The 16,052-nt window shown below is 30.7% G+C and overlaps 1 protein-coding gene across 2 annotated transcripts in view; it reads left to right on the top strand.

The window, feature by feature from the left end:
* The first annotated feature begins 817 nt into the window (after positions 1–817).
* The window catches only part of LOC108912288 (paired box protein Pax-6-like), a 31,915-nt gene continuing 16,680 nt past the window's right edge, over positions 818–16,052 (top strand). For both annotated transcript variants that reach the window (XM_018717486.1, XM_018717487.1), the window contains exons 1-2: positions 818–1,148; positions 8,320–8,556. In XM_018717486.1, coding sequence (XP_018573002.1) covers positions 950–1,148; positions 8,320–8,556 — 436 coding nt within the window. In that variant the 5' untranslated portion in view covers positions 818–949. The remainder of the gene's footprint in view (positions 1,149–8,319; positions 8,557–16,052) is intronic.

The following is a 16,052-nucleotide window of genomic DNA, read 5'->3' as shown; positions in this document are numbered from 1 at the left end:
GCGTCAGCTGTAGTAATTTGAGCTTTAAAGATATATCCATCGCGAATATATACACTTAGTTGAAATATGTTAAGTCTCGATGTTTATTCTTGCAAAATATATTTGATAAAATATTTTATTTAATATTTTTTCATTTCAAGTTTCTTCTTCGATTTATCAAATTTTTCATTACAAGAAAAAAAGGAAAAAAACTCGTTTTTTTCCAATTTTTCCAGTTTTGTTTTTTCATATTGTTAAATCTCTACCGGGAACTATTTTCGGCGTATAACTCAATTATAACTCTATTAAGTATGGGATATATGTATACAAAATAAGTACGTTTTTTAAAATTAGTCGTATTTTTTCTTATTTCCGATTACCAAAAAAAAAAACAATGCTAAAACGTTAACGTTAAGCAGATAATAGCAGAAAATATGTGTGGCTCCAATAAGGGGCGCTGGAAACAAGATCACATCGCCAGCAGCAATAAAGCAAAACACTGAAAGCAAAAATGAAGCGTATCAGCTGTCATTTATAAAGACTACACCTCCGCGTAACTGTATCTCGTATGGAGGAGCCGGTAATACATCAATAAATCTATACCGGTTATCAATGATCTATTAACAGCCGGTCTTTTTCTAATCTCAGCGCACCGGCAAAATCTCTCTCTCTCTGGCCACAATCTAAGCGTAAGTTGGAAGGTAAGCAAATGCAGTGGGCAGAGCACAGGAGGGTTAAGCCTGCCTATCGTGTGAGCAGGAATAGCCAACCCGCTCGAGTAGCGCGCCCAGCGTTTACCTGAAAGGTAGCAACGCAGTCATTCAGTGTAGTGCTTGCAGTCGATGAGCTTCAACTTGTCGAGGAAGTCCACAAGGTCTCCTTGTACGGGTCATCGCGCTGTGAACTTGAACTGGACAGTGACGGGAAGCTGTGGTCTGTCGCGAATGGACTTTCTGGACCGACCTGTACGATGTTAATTTCGAACGGAAACACGTTGGGTGGCGGAAACGATTTTTCTAGTGTTGCTGCACTATCTGGGTGTTGTCCTGTTCCCGTAACTCCCTCGTCGCGATCGGCGATCATCAACTGGAAGATGGACTCCGTCGGATTGCCTACGCCAAATACGGCGCCTAGCGTCCTGCCCACGGCTATTCCTCTATCACCAACAGGTTCGATCTTCTTTTTTGCCTAATTGTTTCCATAATATCCATTAAAATTAAAATGTCAAACTGTAAGTTGTTTAAGAAGTGATTCCATTTGTGTAAAATATATATACCTATAAGTATTTTACAGGCAATAAATTGGACTCTTAACATCGGCGCCACCGCCATACTTAAACTTTTAAAATTTAGAGACACTATTCTCTTTTTGTCTTTCCTCAAAAATTGCTATCGATTAAGTAAGTATATGAAGTTAAAGTAGTTAAAGTGTATTTTCTTGTAAAATCTTTAATATTGTAGTATTGATGACTTAAGTCATCATCTAATACCTACTAAACAGATATGTACCTACCTATGTACGTATTATATTTTACCTATAATACTTCTGGCTTTTAAAACTTTAAAATTTTATTTTTAGGAGCAAGCACCTATATCTACATTTATAGAAAACCGATACGAACTGAAGTAAATATCATTTATGTGGGACCTCTCGTACTGGCGATTTTTATCGTCTACGTTGGGCATAGGAAACTTTGAAGTGCCTAATCTATTTTTATTTCAAATTGTAGAATTTAAGTAATTTAAAATTTAAATCAACTGAACTTTGTTAAAGAGAAAGAAATATACAGATTTAGATCTGAAAAGAAAATAAGGTCGTTAATACTTTTTAATAATTCCCAAATATTTTCTGTCCTCAATCTAAACAAACAAAAAAATAATGCAATATATTTTTTTGACAGACTAATTGTAAGTACATAAGAATCATACTAGAACATAGACAGTTACTAAGCGGCCGGCGGATTAACAAAGGATGTAGCATACATATCATAATATTTTAAATAAAATAAATAAACAAATGTAGATCAAATTATTTAGTCAAACTTTGCTTCGTTAAAAGTGTATCGGCTTCTATAAGTACCTACATATAGGTATGTAATAATTACTTCAATAAAATTTCATTCGGAAGGATTTTTGGGTAACCGAATATTTATATAAACTTAAATTTTACTTAAAGTTTAGATGATGCTAATAACCCCTTAGACAGTTTTTTGTTTCTTTCTACATATATATTTTTTTTATAAAGATTTTGAGAAAACCTAGAGTACATTCTACTCTATAGAATCATCAATATTTGTTATGACCGGGTTCAGTCAACACTTAGTTGTGTTCCAGTATCCATCATAGTCGATGAATATTTAGGACAGTGCGATTTTAATAGAAAATTTTAGAAACTGTGTTTTTGCTAAGAATTTAGAATTCATTTAAAGATTCGTATCCAATATTCGTCACGACAGTTTGTAAGAAATAACGGTGCTGACCAATACTTGATTAAAGAGGTGACAACAACCGATCATTTGTAGACGTAATAGCAAATAAATTCCTATTGAAGTCGATAATCGTAATCATAAAAAAATTGTTTTTTCGTTTTTTCATTTATGTAGGTAGGTATATAAATTGAGGCGAGCTTACTTTAAATACTACATACTTTAAAAATGTATTTGATCTGAAACTATTATAAAAATATACTCTGCTTAACAAAACGTAGACCTACAGAAAATATGCTTACCTACTGTGGCAACGTCTAAGAGAGAGAGCAAAATTATTTAAAAAAAAAGAGCAAGCTAAAATTTAAAAACTACCACAAATATAAGGAACAAAAACAAAGCGGGAATGATAAAAAAGGAACAAGACAAAAACTGTAAAAAAAAACGATATACCTACTTCAGTAGATACCTAAATGCATGAAAATACTAGATAGTTGATATAAAATATGCCAAGACCATAATGGTGTCAAACGCTACAAGATTTTCTTTATGTGGTTGTGTCAAAAAGTAAAAAGATATTGTAGCTACTTGCCCTTCTTGCATTGATTAAACTGGTTTTAAATTATTATTATTTTTATAATTTATTCCAGGTTTGTGCAATGTAACGAATACTTGTATTCGTACATCGTATTAAGTAGCGAAGTTTTGTAGGCCTAAGTACTAATAAAAATTTCTTACGAAGATTACTGGCATAAAATTGAACATTATGATAAAAATAAATTATTTGAATACACAATTTTATAATTTTGTAAAATAAACACAGTTAATATGCCTACTTAAGAAATTAGGGTCGAAATAACAATTATAAAACTTATTTCTGACAAGAAAAAAACTGTTTTAAAACATAATTACCCGAAAAATACATTTTTTTACGGCCACTATGCGCTTTTAGGCTAACTAGATAATTTATCTTAAAACTTAAAACACGACGAAACTATAATACCTACCTATTCGCAATTCACATAAGTAGTCGAGTCAGACTAATACACCCAAAAATGGACAGCAATTAGGTATCTATTTTGATGTTCAAAATACTGCAGTAGAAAAAAAAACTATTGTTTTATACAGTAATAATTACTTTAATTGGTGTAACTCATATTTACTTACTTAAGTTTCTTATGAATTTCTGAAGGCGTGAAACAGTGTGACCGTAGAAAACTATAATATGCAACTTGTGCAGAAATGCTAATTTCTCACCCGCCATTTGAATTGCAGCACTCACCTACGGCTCGAGCCGCAACTTTTCAAACTCATAATAGGAATTAGCACTTTTTTGCTCTTGTTACACAATGTACTATTTTAGTCACTTTTTACTAATCTCATATCATAAAAATTGAATAAAAATATTCATTCTCTTATTGGACTGGGCTATTATTAGGTAAACATGTAGGTATAAATTTTGTGCACCCGTAAAGGTTTTTACGTACGTAGGTAGATAAGTATGGAAAAGTAAATAGGTGACGTCAAATAACTTGGTAAGACCTATGAAAGTTACTTGCCAATTTGAAATACCTAGTTAGGTAATTAAAAATATTAGATTACATAATTTGAAAAAAACGGCGATATTATCTACTAAAAACTAGCGGATTAATTAAGAAAATTTTTAGGGAACAGGCGTTTTGAATTAGGCAAACTCTGAAGAAACTTTAAGTATTAAAGTTGTTTTTTTTCTTTTGAAACATAAACCTACCTACTTAAAATGTAATACTCAGTCATATATGCGCTTTCATACAGCAAAGTTTTTCACTACCTCCTTGGCGTGGTACTTAGGTACCCAACATTATTTTGCATGTAAATATTTGTATTCTTTTAAATAGGTGGAGCTCACAGTAACGTTTAACATTAGGTATCTGCTGTGAACAGTTTTTCTATTTCGGGCTTGAGTTTGCCACAATGTAAATTAACAAAATAATAAATAACCCCCCCCCATGCCTCAATCAGTCGATGGTTTTTCCTTGAAAGATTGAAAAAAGCAGAAAAATGATATATACAATATACGTTGACGTTTCGCAAATCAATGTTTTCGTTATCAAAACCTCGAATGACACTTTGTTTTAAAGTTAGTTTTGACAGCTTAAATCTTTTACATTATTACATACTTTTTAGAATTTGTAGCCAACAAAAGGAAAAGATGTAACTAGAAATAGAATAAACTTCATATTGTAAGTATTTCACCTAGGGAAACGGACAAATAAGCTAAACTGTCAAAACTAACCCCAGTAACATAAAGATAGTGTCTCAATATTGCCGCCATATAGGTAACATATGGAATTCAGGTCCAATATTTGGAAGATTTAATATCATATATGATATTGGTAAAAGATAGGCGTCCAATGTATACCTACAGTTAAAATAATTTCTATAGACGTCTAATCCTACAACCAGCAGATTTAAAAAATTAATATTCTGGTAATATTGTTCTCATATTGGGTTTATATTGTCTGTAATATACAAGGTGCGTTCCAAAATAAACAGGACTTTTTAAAAATAAGAACAAAAAGTTTTTTTGGCAAAACCGATTTATTTTATTCAAATTACGACTCCTTCCGACTCAATACAGCGATTTGCACGGTGTAAAAGCATGTCGAATGTGTGTTTTAGATCGTCGGCCGGAATGTCCTTCGGGATGTCGGTACAAGCTTTTTGGATGGCTTCTACGTCCACAAAAAGCTTTCCTTCCATCGGCAAATGCATTTTTCCGAAAAGGTAAAAATATCGCACGGTGGTGCCAAATCAGGCGAATACGGGGAGTGGGTGACAGTTAAAATGCGATTTTTAGTAAAAAACACTGGTGCAACAAACGCCAACTTCCTTCAGCGCGATATTCTGGCCGAATACGATGCACCAGATGCTTCAAAACGCCAGGTAAAAGCAAATGAACATTGTCTTCACTTTTCCAAAGGAGATTTTTTGGGTTTTGGCTCTTTTGGTGCTTGGTTTCTGGATCATATTGAAAACGCGACTTTCATTATCAATCACAATATTGTAATGGAAATTTTTGTCCATTTTGGCCTCCTTGATGATGTGCTTCGAATTTTGAATTCTGAGCAATTTTTGGTCGTCAGTCAACTTGTGCACACACTTTTCGGTAACCCAAATGCTCAGTTAAAATACGATAAATTAATGTTTTAGAGATGCTCAATTCCAATTCCATGAATTTCAATGAAGATTTTGGCTGATCTTTGATGAATTCACGTACGGCTTTGATGGAATCTGGTGGTGATAACGGATTTTGGTTGGCCAACAACCATTTTGACTCGTATACCACTCATCCATGGGATCATCACCATAAATTTGGTTTATGAATTGAAACGTGTGATTTTTGGTTACGTAATAGTATTTTCACAAAAAATAACTCTCGACTATCTTTTTATTCCAAGGGTTTATTTCCTTAATTTTATGTTTATATATACCTATATTTCTTATCACGCAGTATATTATTAATGGACAGTAAGGAAAAACCTTTGATATTGATTTATTTAGTCACACAACACAAAGCAATTTTAAAAAATTCCATAGTATTCCTATGTAAAAAATGAGTACTGCAGTGATTAAAGTTCTCAATAGTTTCACCTTCCTATTAATTTAAATGTTTGTGGTAGCTCATGCTATATACAGATACAAACATAATGTATACCTAAGTATATATTTTTTCCCGATTTTTATATGTCCGTGTCAATAGAAAACTCTGAATATGTGAATATACAATGCCAACCTACAACATATAGAACAACTTAATGATCTCAATTTTCTGCAAAACCATACTCTACTATACAAAGAAAATCTTGGCTTTCGCATAACTAGGTATAGTATAAACTAGTCCCCGTGGAATGTCGATTGGTATTAATGAAAGTCGAATACATAAATCAATTAAAAATGGTAATTAATTTAAGTTTTTGTATATTTATGAAACTTGCACAATGTTTGTTATAATTAATATTTATGTAGCGTCTAAATGAATGCCTTGCATTGAATTAAGTCCGCGAACCTGTAAATCTTGATAATTGATATCAATTAGCTTATATTACCTGCAACAAAAACTGATACAATTAAAATGTTCGAACAATTATAAAAACATCATGACAAATTACTTACCCATATATGCCTCGACTTCATTTCACATCCCAACGGCCTTATATTTTATTAATCTCTAAGTATTCCCCGGCAAATAATCGAAAACAAAAAAAGCTCAGCTTCTTGTTTACCAGCTTTTTGCTAACATGCCTAATTCTTGAAAGGTTATTCGGCTTCATATTTGTTCGTAAGTAAACATAGATTGATTTTATTCTCAGAAGACTGATTAATTTAAAACCGACACTTATTAAAAAAAAATAGCAAAGCTAATGTAACCAAAATGACACTATATTTTCAAATTGAATAATTCTTATGTATATAGGTATTCCTAAACTATTTGTATCCTGCATAAATAATGACGACTCCTCAAATGAATATTATAGTTTGACAAATATTTTTTATGATCTATTATTTTTATTTACATTTATTCTATGCTTAAATAGTTAACGAACATTTTTTTTGGGGAACATATTTTTATTAATAGATATCTACGTATGGAAAATATTTAAAGAATTAGTCATAATTGGATTTTTTTAATTGTGGTAGGTAGGTAGGTGTTTGTTACACTATTGGAAAAAATGTATATAAATATAAATACAAAAAAAAAAATGTTTTATAAAATAAATAATTCCCCTGAAAATAATTTAAAAAGTTGGAACAATTAAAATACGTACCTACAATTTAGCATTAGGTATATTGAATGCCTACCTACTATTACTTAGGTACTTTAATATGGCTTATATATCAATAATTTACATAAATAATTAAAAAATAATAATTTCTAGTTTTTAATTTCAAAACGCGGATATCACATGTTGAAATAAAAAATCTCATATAGGAATAGGTAAGTATCTTATCTATTTTAAGGGGGCAATCGTTGCGTCTTCAAGGTCAAATGCCATCCATATCCAACTATTTTTACCTATTGAGAATTTTGATTTTATTCCAATTTTTTGGGAGGTACCTACGCGTCTACCTGTAATATAATACCTATGCATTTGACACACTTTATATACCATTACTTTGAAATAAAACATCCCACAGTGTATTACTCCCTACGGAGTAACTACCTGCAAACAGGTGTATACCAAGGCGCAATCCTCCCTTTCCTTTATGCTCATTATGCGAGATGTAATCGATATACTACAAATTAACACGAGGACATATGTTTGTTACCGTAAACAAGACGTTTCAACAGATTTTATTAAATGCGCCAACCGCAGATGGTACCCACCGGTAATGAATTCAAATTTATTTTATGAAAGAAAGCCTCTGCGTAATTGCGATCTTTAAAAAGCAATATTTTATAAAGTGGTTTATGTAGATTGAGCTGGTCTTGTTTTTGGTTAATATCGCAATTAATATTCAATACGCGCCGGTATTAAGGCCGAAAATTGTCTCTTGATTGTGGCAAAAACAGCTATATTATACCGGTCAGTTATGGCAGCAGTCCTTTTGGTGTAACTGCTTTTTGTAGTGTTATTTATTAAGCGCAAATGTGGTTTAATGTATCAAAATGCACATTATTAATATTAATAAAAATAATATTGATGATAATAATAATAATAATCAATGCATTCCAAACTGAATTATGGGATAAACAAGCCAAAATATTTGCAACTGGATGATATACTTACATACGTAATAAGTAATTAAAATGTGTCATGAAATATTCTATTGTTTGATAGCTATAAAAAGTCAAGTTTTTCTAAATATTGTAGTATCTAATAGATAATAATAAAAATGTATACGATTTTAAATTTTATTCGTTTTCGTTTCAGTATCTTCTGCTTCCATAGGGAACTCGATAGCGGTGACTCCTTCGTCAACAGTGCCTTCATCTTTAGGACCCGCAGCTTTAAGGGAACTTTACGGAAACACAGGCGCCAATCCTGGTCATCCTTTGGCTTCTTTAGTATCCCAACAGAGATTTTTAGAGCTCTCTAGGTTTGGATTAAGGCACTATGATCTAGCTCAGCATATGCTCACCCAGCAAGGAGCTGTTACCAAATTACTGGGTAAGAGTTTTATATACTTAGTTATAGTTTTATAAACTTTTAAAATAAATATATCAACTGAAATAAGATTCACGAATCGTTTACTCGAGAACAAAATCTTATGAAAATGGGCAAATAGGTAGGTATAGCCTTTAAAATAACGCCACTCAAAACAAAAAAAATCAATATGTTATATATTAAATAGTTTAATTTCACATAAATTCGGTAAGCCTTATAATTAAATACATATTATATTATTATAAATTTCGATAATACTAATTTAACAAAGTTATGAAACATATTGATACTATACCTACTTATTTATAAAAACCAAAATTATTCTGAAATTATTACAAAAAAAGTGATAAATTCAGTGACGCCCAGTTCAATTTATTAAATAAGAAAATGTGAAAATCACAATAGAAAAGGTGCCAAACCATTATACCAGAATAAACTAGTTGAGGAGAATGTGAATGTTATTCATATTTACTTAATTACATTAATCGACAATGAGTATTAATTTTCTCTTACAATTTATTTTACTATACTTAATTGCATGTAGTAACCCGTACTAAGTATATTGAAAATTTAGTTAGTCTATTATTATGTGCAACGTTACGGTATATCTTTTTAATATAACTAAATTTGGACAATAAATCACGTCTACTGAAATTTATGAGTTGGTTTTCACGCTAACAGCCTTGGCTTTGGTTTTATTCAGTGATAATAGAAAATGTGTAGCGACTATATCAAACGATTCAAGGGATCTTCTGTAAGTGCTTGTCTGAATTTTCACTCGAATGTTTAAATAAAGAAAATATATTCCTTTATTTTTGGAGAAAAATTATTGCGGAGTATTTAATTTACATTTTTCAAATAACAAAGGAGTCCAATAAAATTTTATCCAAAAAATTATACCTTCAAATCGACGTGGCAAGATAAAGTGATAGAGATCATTGACCACCACTATACCGAACAGTTGGCTTATACGAACTTTTTTATTCGATCTTGATTGCCTTATTGTTATCTATGGGGCAAAATGTAGCTATAAATTCAGGCTTAATTGTTGGTGAAAAGCGGCTACAATTTATGCGGCCTGGTTACGAGAATTTATATCTATAATTCGTAATAAATGGTAGGATTTGGATGTAATCCGGAGATTTGTTACAGGTTTTAATTACATATCGCCTGGCTCGATTAAGATCTTTGTTTTTTACGGGTGCCCTTGATAACCATCGGTTTAATCGTGGGCATTTTAAATGCGAGAATTATTTGAACACAACCATTAATTAGATCAGGCAAATCCAACTTCTCCTTCTATCTGTCAGACTAATCTTAAATGTAGTACCTATCTACTTATCTTCGATATAAGCGTGTGCTTTATTATGTACCTAAATAAGCCTGAATTGCCGACATCAGCAAATGCAGAAAAAAAAATAGTATCTAAATATGAATTTGGGTAGGTAGGTATACATACCTAATGACATATTTAGGTAGGTATGTCTCTATTCATAATTTTACACAAATGCATTTCAACTATTTCATTTCTTATACTGCAATTATTACTTTTTTGTAATTCAAATTTTAAGCGAGTCGTTCTTCAGTTTTGTCCATACAAATTGTTACGTATCTGCCTAGTTTCAACTTTATAAATCGGACAATGGTGTTTTATATGCAAATCGTCGCGTAATAGTAAATGTAGGAGATATCGCAGTCTCGATCCGAATATGAAATATTGCAAAGAATAACAGACTATTATAATTTTTTAATTCGTTCGTTCGCGTATCTGGTCTTCCGCTGTTTGTTCTGAAGCAAACCATGACACGCTTCGAGAGATGCAAATTACTTTGATCGTTCGCAATTTTTCGTGATTATCGATAGATAACGTGGCCAATAGCTTACACGAGAGATGGTGAAATATGGTTGTTTCTAAACTAAAATATATTAAATCAATAGCTAAGTTGAAGTTAATACTTATATGAAAATAACATACCTAACATCAAATACATTTTCTATGAACGTCACAGATTTCTAGACAAGATGTGAATTTAACGGCTCGTCAAAATAATTTACAAAATGCCATAATTTTTTATCAGTAATAGCGTCCATTTGGTTAAATAGTTATAATTTAGTATAATGCCTAGTCCAAGTCTACATATTTTTTTCGCGTGTAAAAACTGTTAACTCTTGTGCAAAAAATACAAATGCATATGTAGGTAGGTATTTCTGTTTTTCATTTAGGATGGAAAAAACATTAGTTTCAAACTGAATCATTTGTCCGGAAATAACTTATAAATAAAAAATATACTTTTCCTGAAATTAAAAATAACGGAATCACTTGCGAAATATTTGTTTTTTGTCATAAGTAATTTCCATTTTGTTTCATTTCAAAATATTGATTAGAACCCCAGAAATTTTGAAAAAACTGTTTTGGGGGGCGAACTTTGAGGGTGTATTTCACCCCGTAAATATGTTTTTCCGCCGATAAAACAAATACGTGTCACAAACAAAATTCATTAGTTTTTTTGCTTATGATTTTTTTAAATTTCTGAAATCTTCCCTTAATTTCTAGCCTCCCTAACTCTGTTAATTTTAATAGTAAAAGAAAAAGTCAAGATGCCAATTTTTTTTTAGAATTGTATGCTTTATAACTTTTATAAGAAACTTTTTTTTCTAGCCCTTGTCCCTTTTGAGTTATCTTGAAAAACTCCTTTGTTTTATCTTTTTTCACCCTTGGCCGGGGGTTGAACAAAAAATTACTCTCACTTATTGTTATAATATACCTCAAACTAACTCACATCAAAAATTCAGGCAAGTTGACTAAAATTTCGATTTAAAGCCTTATTTAATTGGACTAATAATGTTATTTAGCGAATGCAATTATGAGATCGATATAGAAGACTAAATATTTATACTGATTATTATTCACTAGACTATAGAGGAAATATTTTCTTGAAATATGTTGCACTAGTCCATTTCGAAAGCAGGTTAATGGGCATTTGTGTGGATTATAACCAGGGAAACAAATTTACAACGAGAAGGACGTGGGCAATGCAACATAAACCGGATATTGGTAAATTTAACACATACCACTTTATTATTATTTTCACAAAATTTATACAGGTATAATAATAATAAATCAGCCGTGCAAAAAATTGTAAAACGTATTTTTTTTTGTTCCCCAACAAACTGTATTGCTATAAAAGTAATCGGAACTACAAATTCTACGTGCTCTGCTTAAAGGCGCTTTTATAACAACCGTGGAAAGTATTCCACGATTTAGTTAATGATTAAACAATATGGCTTAAACCATAACAAATTACTGGTAATTGGTATTTCGTCATTTCTCCTGACTAGTTCTCACTTTGTAAATGCAAACAATTTTGTTCCCCAAAAATTTTCAACGGAGCCTGATATACTTAACAAAAATTGTAGATGTAATAAAAAATACACTTTACTTATTTGATTTCCGGTATTATAGATTTTGTTTAAATGTTTTTATTTACTGGTGAAAATCAATTATTATACGTTATTCGTACGAAGATCATGACATTTAAATATTACAAAATGTTTTTTTTGAGAAAAATAGTAACTATACTACATTTTCAATAAATTCTCAAGAAAAAACGTCGGTTTCTACTTACGATTCTCTTTAGTGGTAACCATAGAATATTATATAAAATACTGTCAAAAAGTATTGGAAAGTAGTAGATACGGTACTTGCCAATTTTTATGTCAATCCGGTTTTATCTATAGACATTAGAAAATAATATCTTGAACTTTATCGACGTATTAAATAAAGTAGTAAAGTATTTTTGTCTCTACACCCAGTTGTACTTACCTCCTTATAAATATCTAATAGGCTCATATCTACTGAAACACTTATAGCATTTTTGTCGAATGTATGAGATTAGTTTATTATTATTATTATTACTATTATTATTATTATTATTGTTATTATTATTACACACACTATCTATGAATTGTATTTTGCAATGAAATTTCTCATAGCCCAACACAAATGTATATCTAACATAGGTATATTAAATGGTTATGGACTTAGAATTAGACGATATTAAATCCTCCACGACACCTGTTTATGACCACCCTAGAAGTGTTCCTGCGTCTTCGTCATCATTCAAAAATAACCGTAGACAACCGTATAGTTGGCTTGAAATGTCGTAACCGTCGGTCCCATATCCAATTAATTTTTTTGTTGCTTATCACGAGATCAATTATCACTTTAAGCTAAATTTGAAGTTTTTTAGTTGCCGAGTAATAGTCATAGTGTTACGTTACATTATTACGAAATTCAATTCTAGAGCATTTTGAGGTGTCTTGAGAGTAGTGTCGAATTTTTGCAGAAAAAATTATAGTTTTTGCTTTGCATCTATACTAGATATCTATACAATATATAATCGTCTGAAAGTGCAGTTAATTTGGTTCTTTAAATTTTTAAAATATCAATTTGTGAGTAAACAAAATATTTAATGTTTTTTCCATGATTTAATAAAAGAAATTGTTAGGTAGTTCACTTCCAAGATGGATATTTTTTAATTTATATTCATTTACCTAATGTTAAGAGATATATGCAAGTCTCCGCAGGGGGTCAATTTTCTTGACAACTAGCTTTCATGGAAATTCCTAATACTAATAGGCTCCGTTAGTAACCTAAATTGTTAATTATTTTTGGCTAATGAATAACGGTATCCTGGAAAATATTATAATTAAATGATAAGTAAGTATTATAGAGTAATGAGTTATTCGATTATAACTTAAAACGTTATAACGTAAAGCTAATGAATTCAACCAATTAGGTAATACCTACTTAAAAAAATATTGTCAGGATTAAATTACTTACATCATTCAATACATACTTACTACTAGTAGGTACACATACTTATCTTACAGTGTACAAAAACACAATGGGCTTCAAAATACATACATATATGCTAAAATAACTGAAGCCTATGAGTATTTTTTTTTATTTTAATTTTGCTTTATTAATCTTAATGATATTTATTAATGGTAAATTTAATCATTTGCGAGGTGCATAATTATTGTAACAAGTTTGATATTTATTATTATTTTATTTTAAATAATTATGGAATAAAAAAAATTAATTAAGTATGACGCCTTGTGAACGGTCTTTTTACTGATTTTTTTTACGAATACAGAATTGTGTTGTCAAAAGTGGAATGACGATTGATTAGCAAATAATTTTTGGGAGATATGCCAAATGGTGCTTTCTTAACAAATTTTCAAGTTAGAAATAAAAAAATATGAAACGCTCTCTAGCGACGTTATAGGCATTAAGCTAATAGGTAAGCAGATACAATACATGTACATATCTCGTTGTTGAAATACACTTTAGTAAAGTAGTTAATCGTGTGATTGACAAAAATGAGTAGGTAATCAGTAGTCGTCATGTGTTCATGTAGAGCCGTTGTTATTTTAATTTTATCTTATTTAGAGGTAGTGGTGATAGCAGATATTTCAAAAATTGTTCTGTAACCCAAAACTAATTACCAAATACCTGACTGAACAGTTCAGTTTGCCTTGAAAATCAAACTCGAAAACGTATCACCAGGTTTTTTCTACATTCAGTGTGCTGCTATTTAAAAAAAATCGCTGTTCTGCAATTATTGGTTAATCAGATTCAAAGACAAAATGCAGTTTTACTCACTATTGAGGCAATCACCTAAGTGCTAAATAATATTGAAACGTTACTACGTAGACGGTGTAAAAATATTTTCTCGTTAAATTTTGCATTACATAAAATAATAATACGTTAAAGGCTCCCGTCTTTACACGGATATCACATTTTCTGTGCATACCTGCCTTTAAACATATGAAACAAAATCCCTCCTCTTTTGAATGTATTTGAGATATGGTACGTAATATTTTCAGTGCCATTTATTAATTAGTGATCAGAGAAAATTTATTATCTAATTGTAAGTAGGAAATCTATCCTCCGGCTGTATAATACCGACAGAGAGTAGAGATATAAATTCAATTCAGTAGCATAGAAATCTGCATTGAATGCCGTATATAATTGACGTTTTGCTGATCTAAACTACATAATAATTTCCGTTCTCAAACAACGCAATCGTTCTGTTGGCTTATAAGTAGCTACTTACCTACTAGTTTGTTAGAATTTCTCCCGTGTACTATTGAAATAAAATTTTGTGTGTTATTATTAATAATAATAGTTGACACCCACTCTCTAGATTACTTATTCTTTAAAGAAAACACTTTTTTTTAAATCGACTTTCAGCATAACTAATGCAGAATTGATTGATTTTCGAAGAAATTTTTTGATTGAAGAAACAATTTAACTTTCCTTCTATCTAAAATTGAAGGAAACCATAATTTTACTTTGATGGCAAAAAATATATGGTACCAGTCTTGTCAAAGTGGTGTTTTAAGGACAAATGGAAGATTTTTTTTTAATTTAAAAAAAAGTACATCCGATATAATAATAAATCTTACGTCAAAGTAGTAAAGTTTTATATACGAGTATACCTGATTGTGTCTATTTTCGTGGACAGATTGTGTGTTCTGTTAATCCACTAGACATAACATTTAATCGAAAAAAATGTAAAAACGGAATCTATAATATTACCCATAATTTTTTGTACCTTTTCACATTGTTAAACTATCGATTTCGCTATAGTCTCTCATATTGACGACTATTATGAGCCTTATCATTGTTCCCTAAAAATGAAGGAGACAACCCGGGGCTCTATTGTAACACATCGTTACCATTAGATAATTCCACATTATAATAACTCCAACCAATGAGCTGGCCTGTATTCCAATGCCGTACGCATGCACCATGAAAAAACGCCACTGGGAGTACACCCTATCATGAAGGCCATATTATGATATTTTAACAACTAATGCCGTGACCGGACCATTTATACTTTATCATATATTTGTATGGGGGGGACAATGCATAACCGCAGCATGTGTTTATATGCAGCTAATGCAGTTCAAGGAATCTTGTGCGGATGCCACTGGAAGCATGGCTAAATTATTTTTCAATTATGAGATGCAGCAATTTTTTTAATTCGCCACTTTTTGTCACAATTACATGCATGCAAAGATATAGATAAATCCGAATATATAATTAAAAAACAAAATTCTCTTTAATTATTCAACTAATTCAACTAATTCTAGGTTAGGAAAATCTCTGATCAATAAACTCTGCGATAAACACTTTTAAACTTTTAAAGGTTTATGTAAATTAAATACAAATTTTTATATTATTCCAATCAGGAATCTAATCGAGTTCGAAATGAGATAATTTAATTTACAAAATGATATCACAGGCTCGATACGAAATACCAATATGCATATAATTTTTCCAATTATATATAATTTGCCCAATTTTTTCGGTTCCGCAGATAAACAAATTATAATACTCACATATTATCATTACGTGATTCTGATGGATAATGCATGCAATTTGTTAATAAGATGGATAGCAAAATCGCAATTTAATAATTATATAC

This window comes from Anoplophora glabripennis, unplaced genomic scaffold (assembly GCF_000390285.2).
Source record: "Anoplophora glabripennis isolate ALB-LARVAE unplaced genomic scaffold, Agla_2.0 scaffold183, whole genome shotgun sequence".
NCBI lineage: Eukaryota > Metazoa > Arthropoda > Insecta > Coleoptera > Cerambycidae > Anoplophora > Anoplophora glabripennis.
Note: the sequence above shows the minus strand (reverse complement) of the source record. Positions and strands in the feature narration are given on the sequence as shown.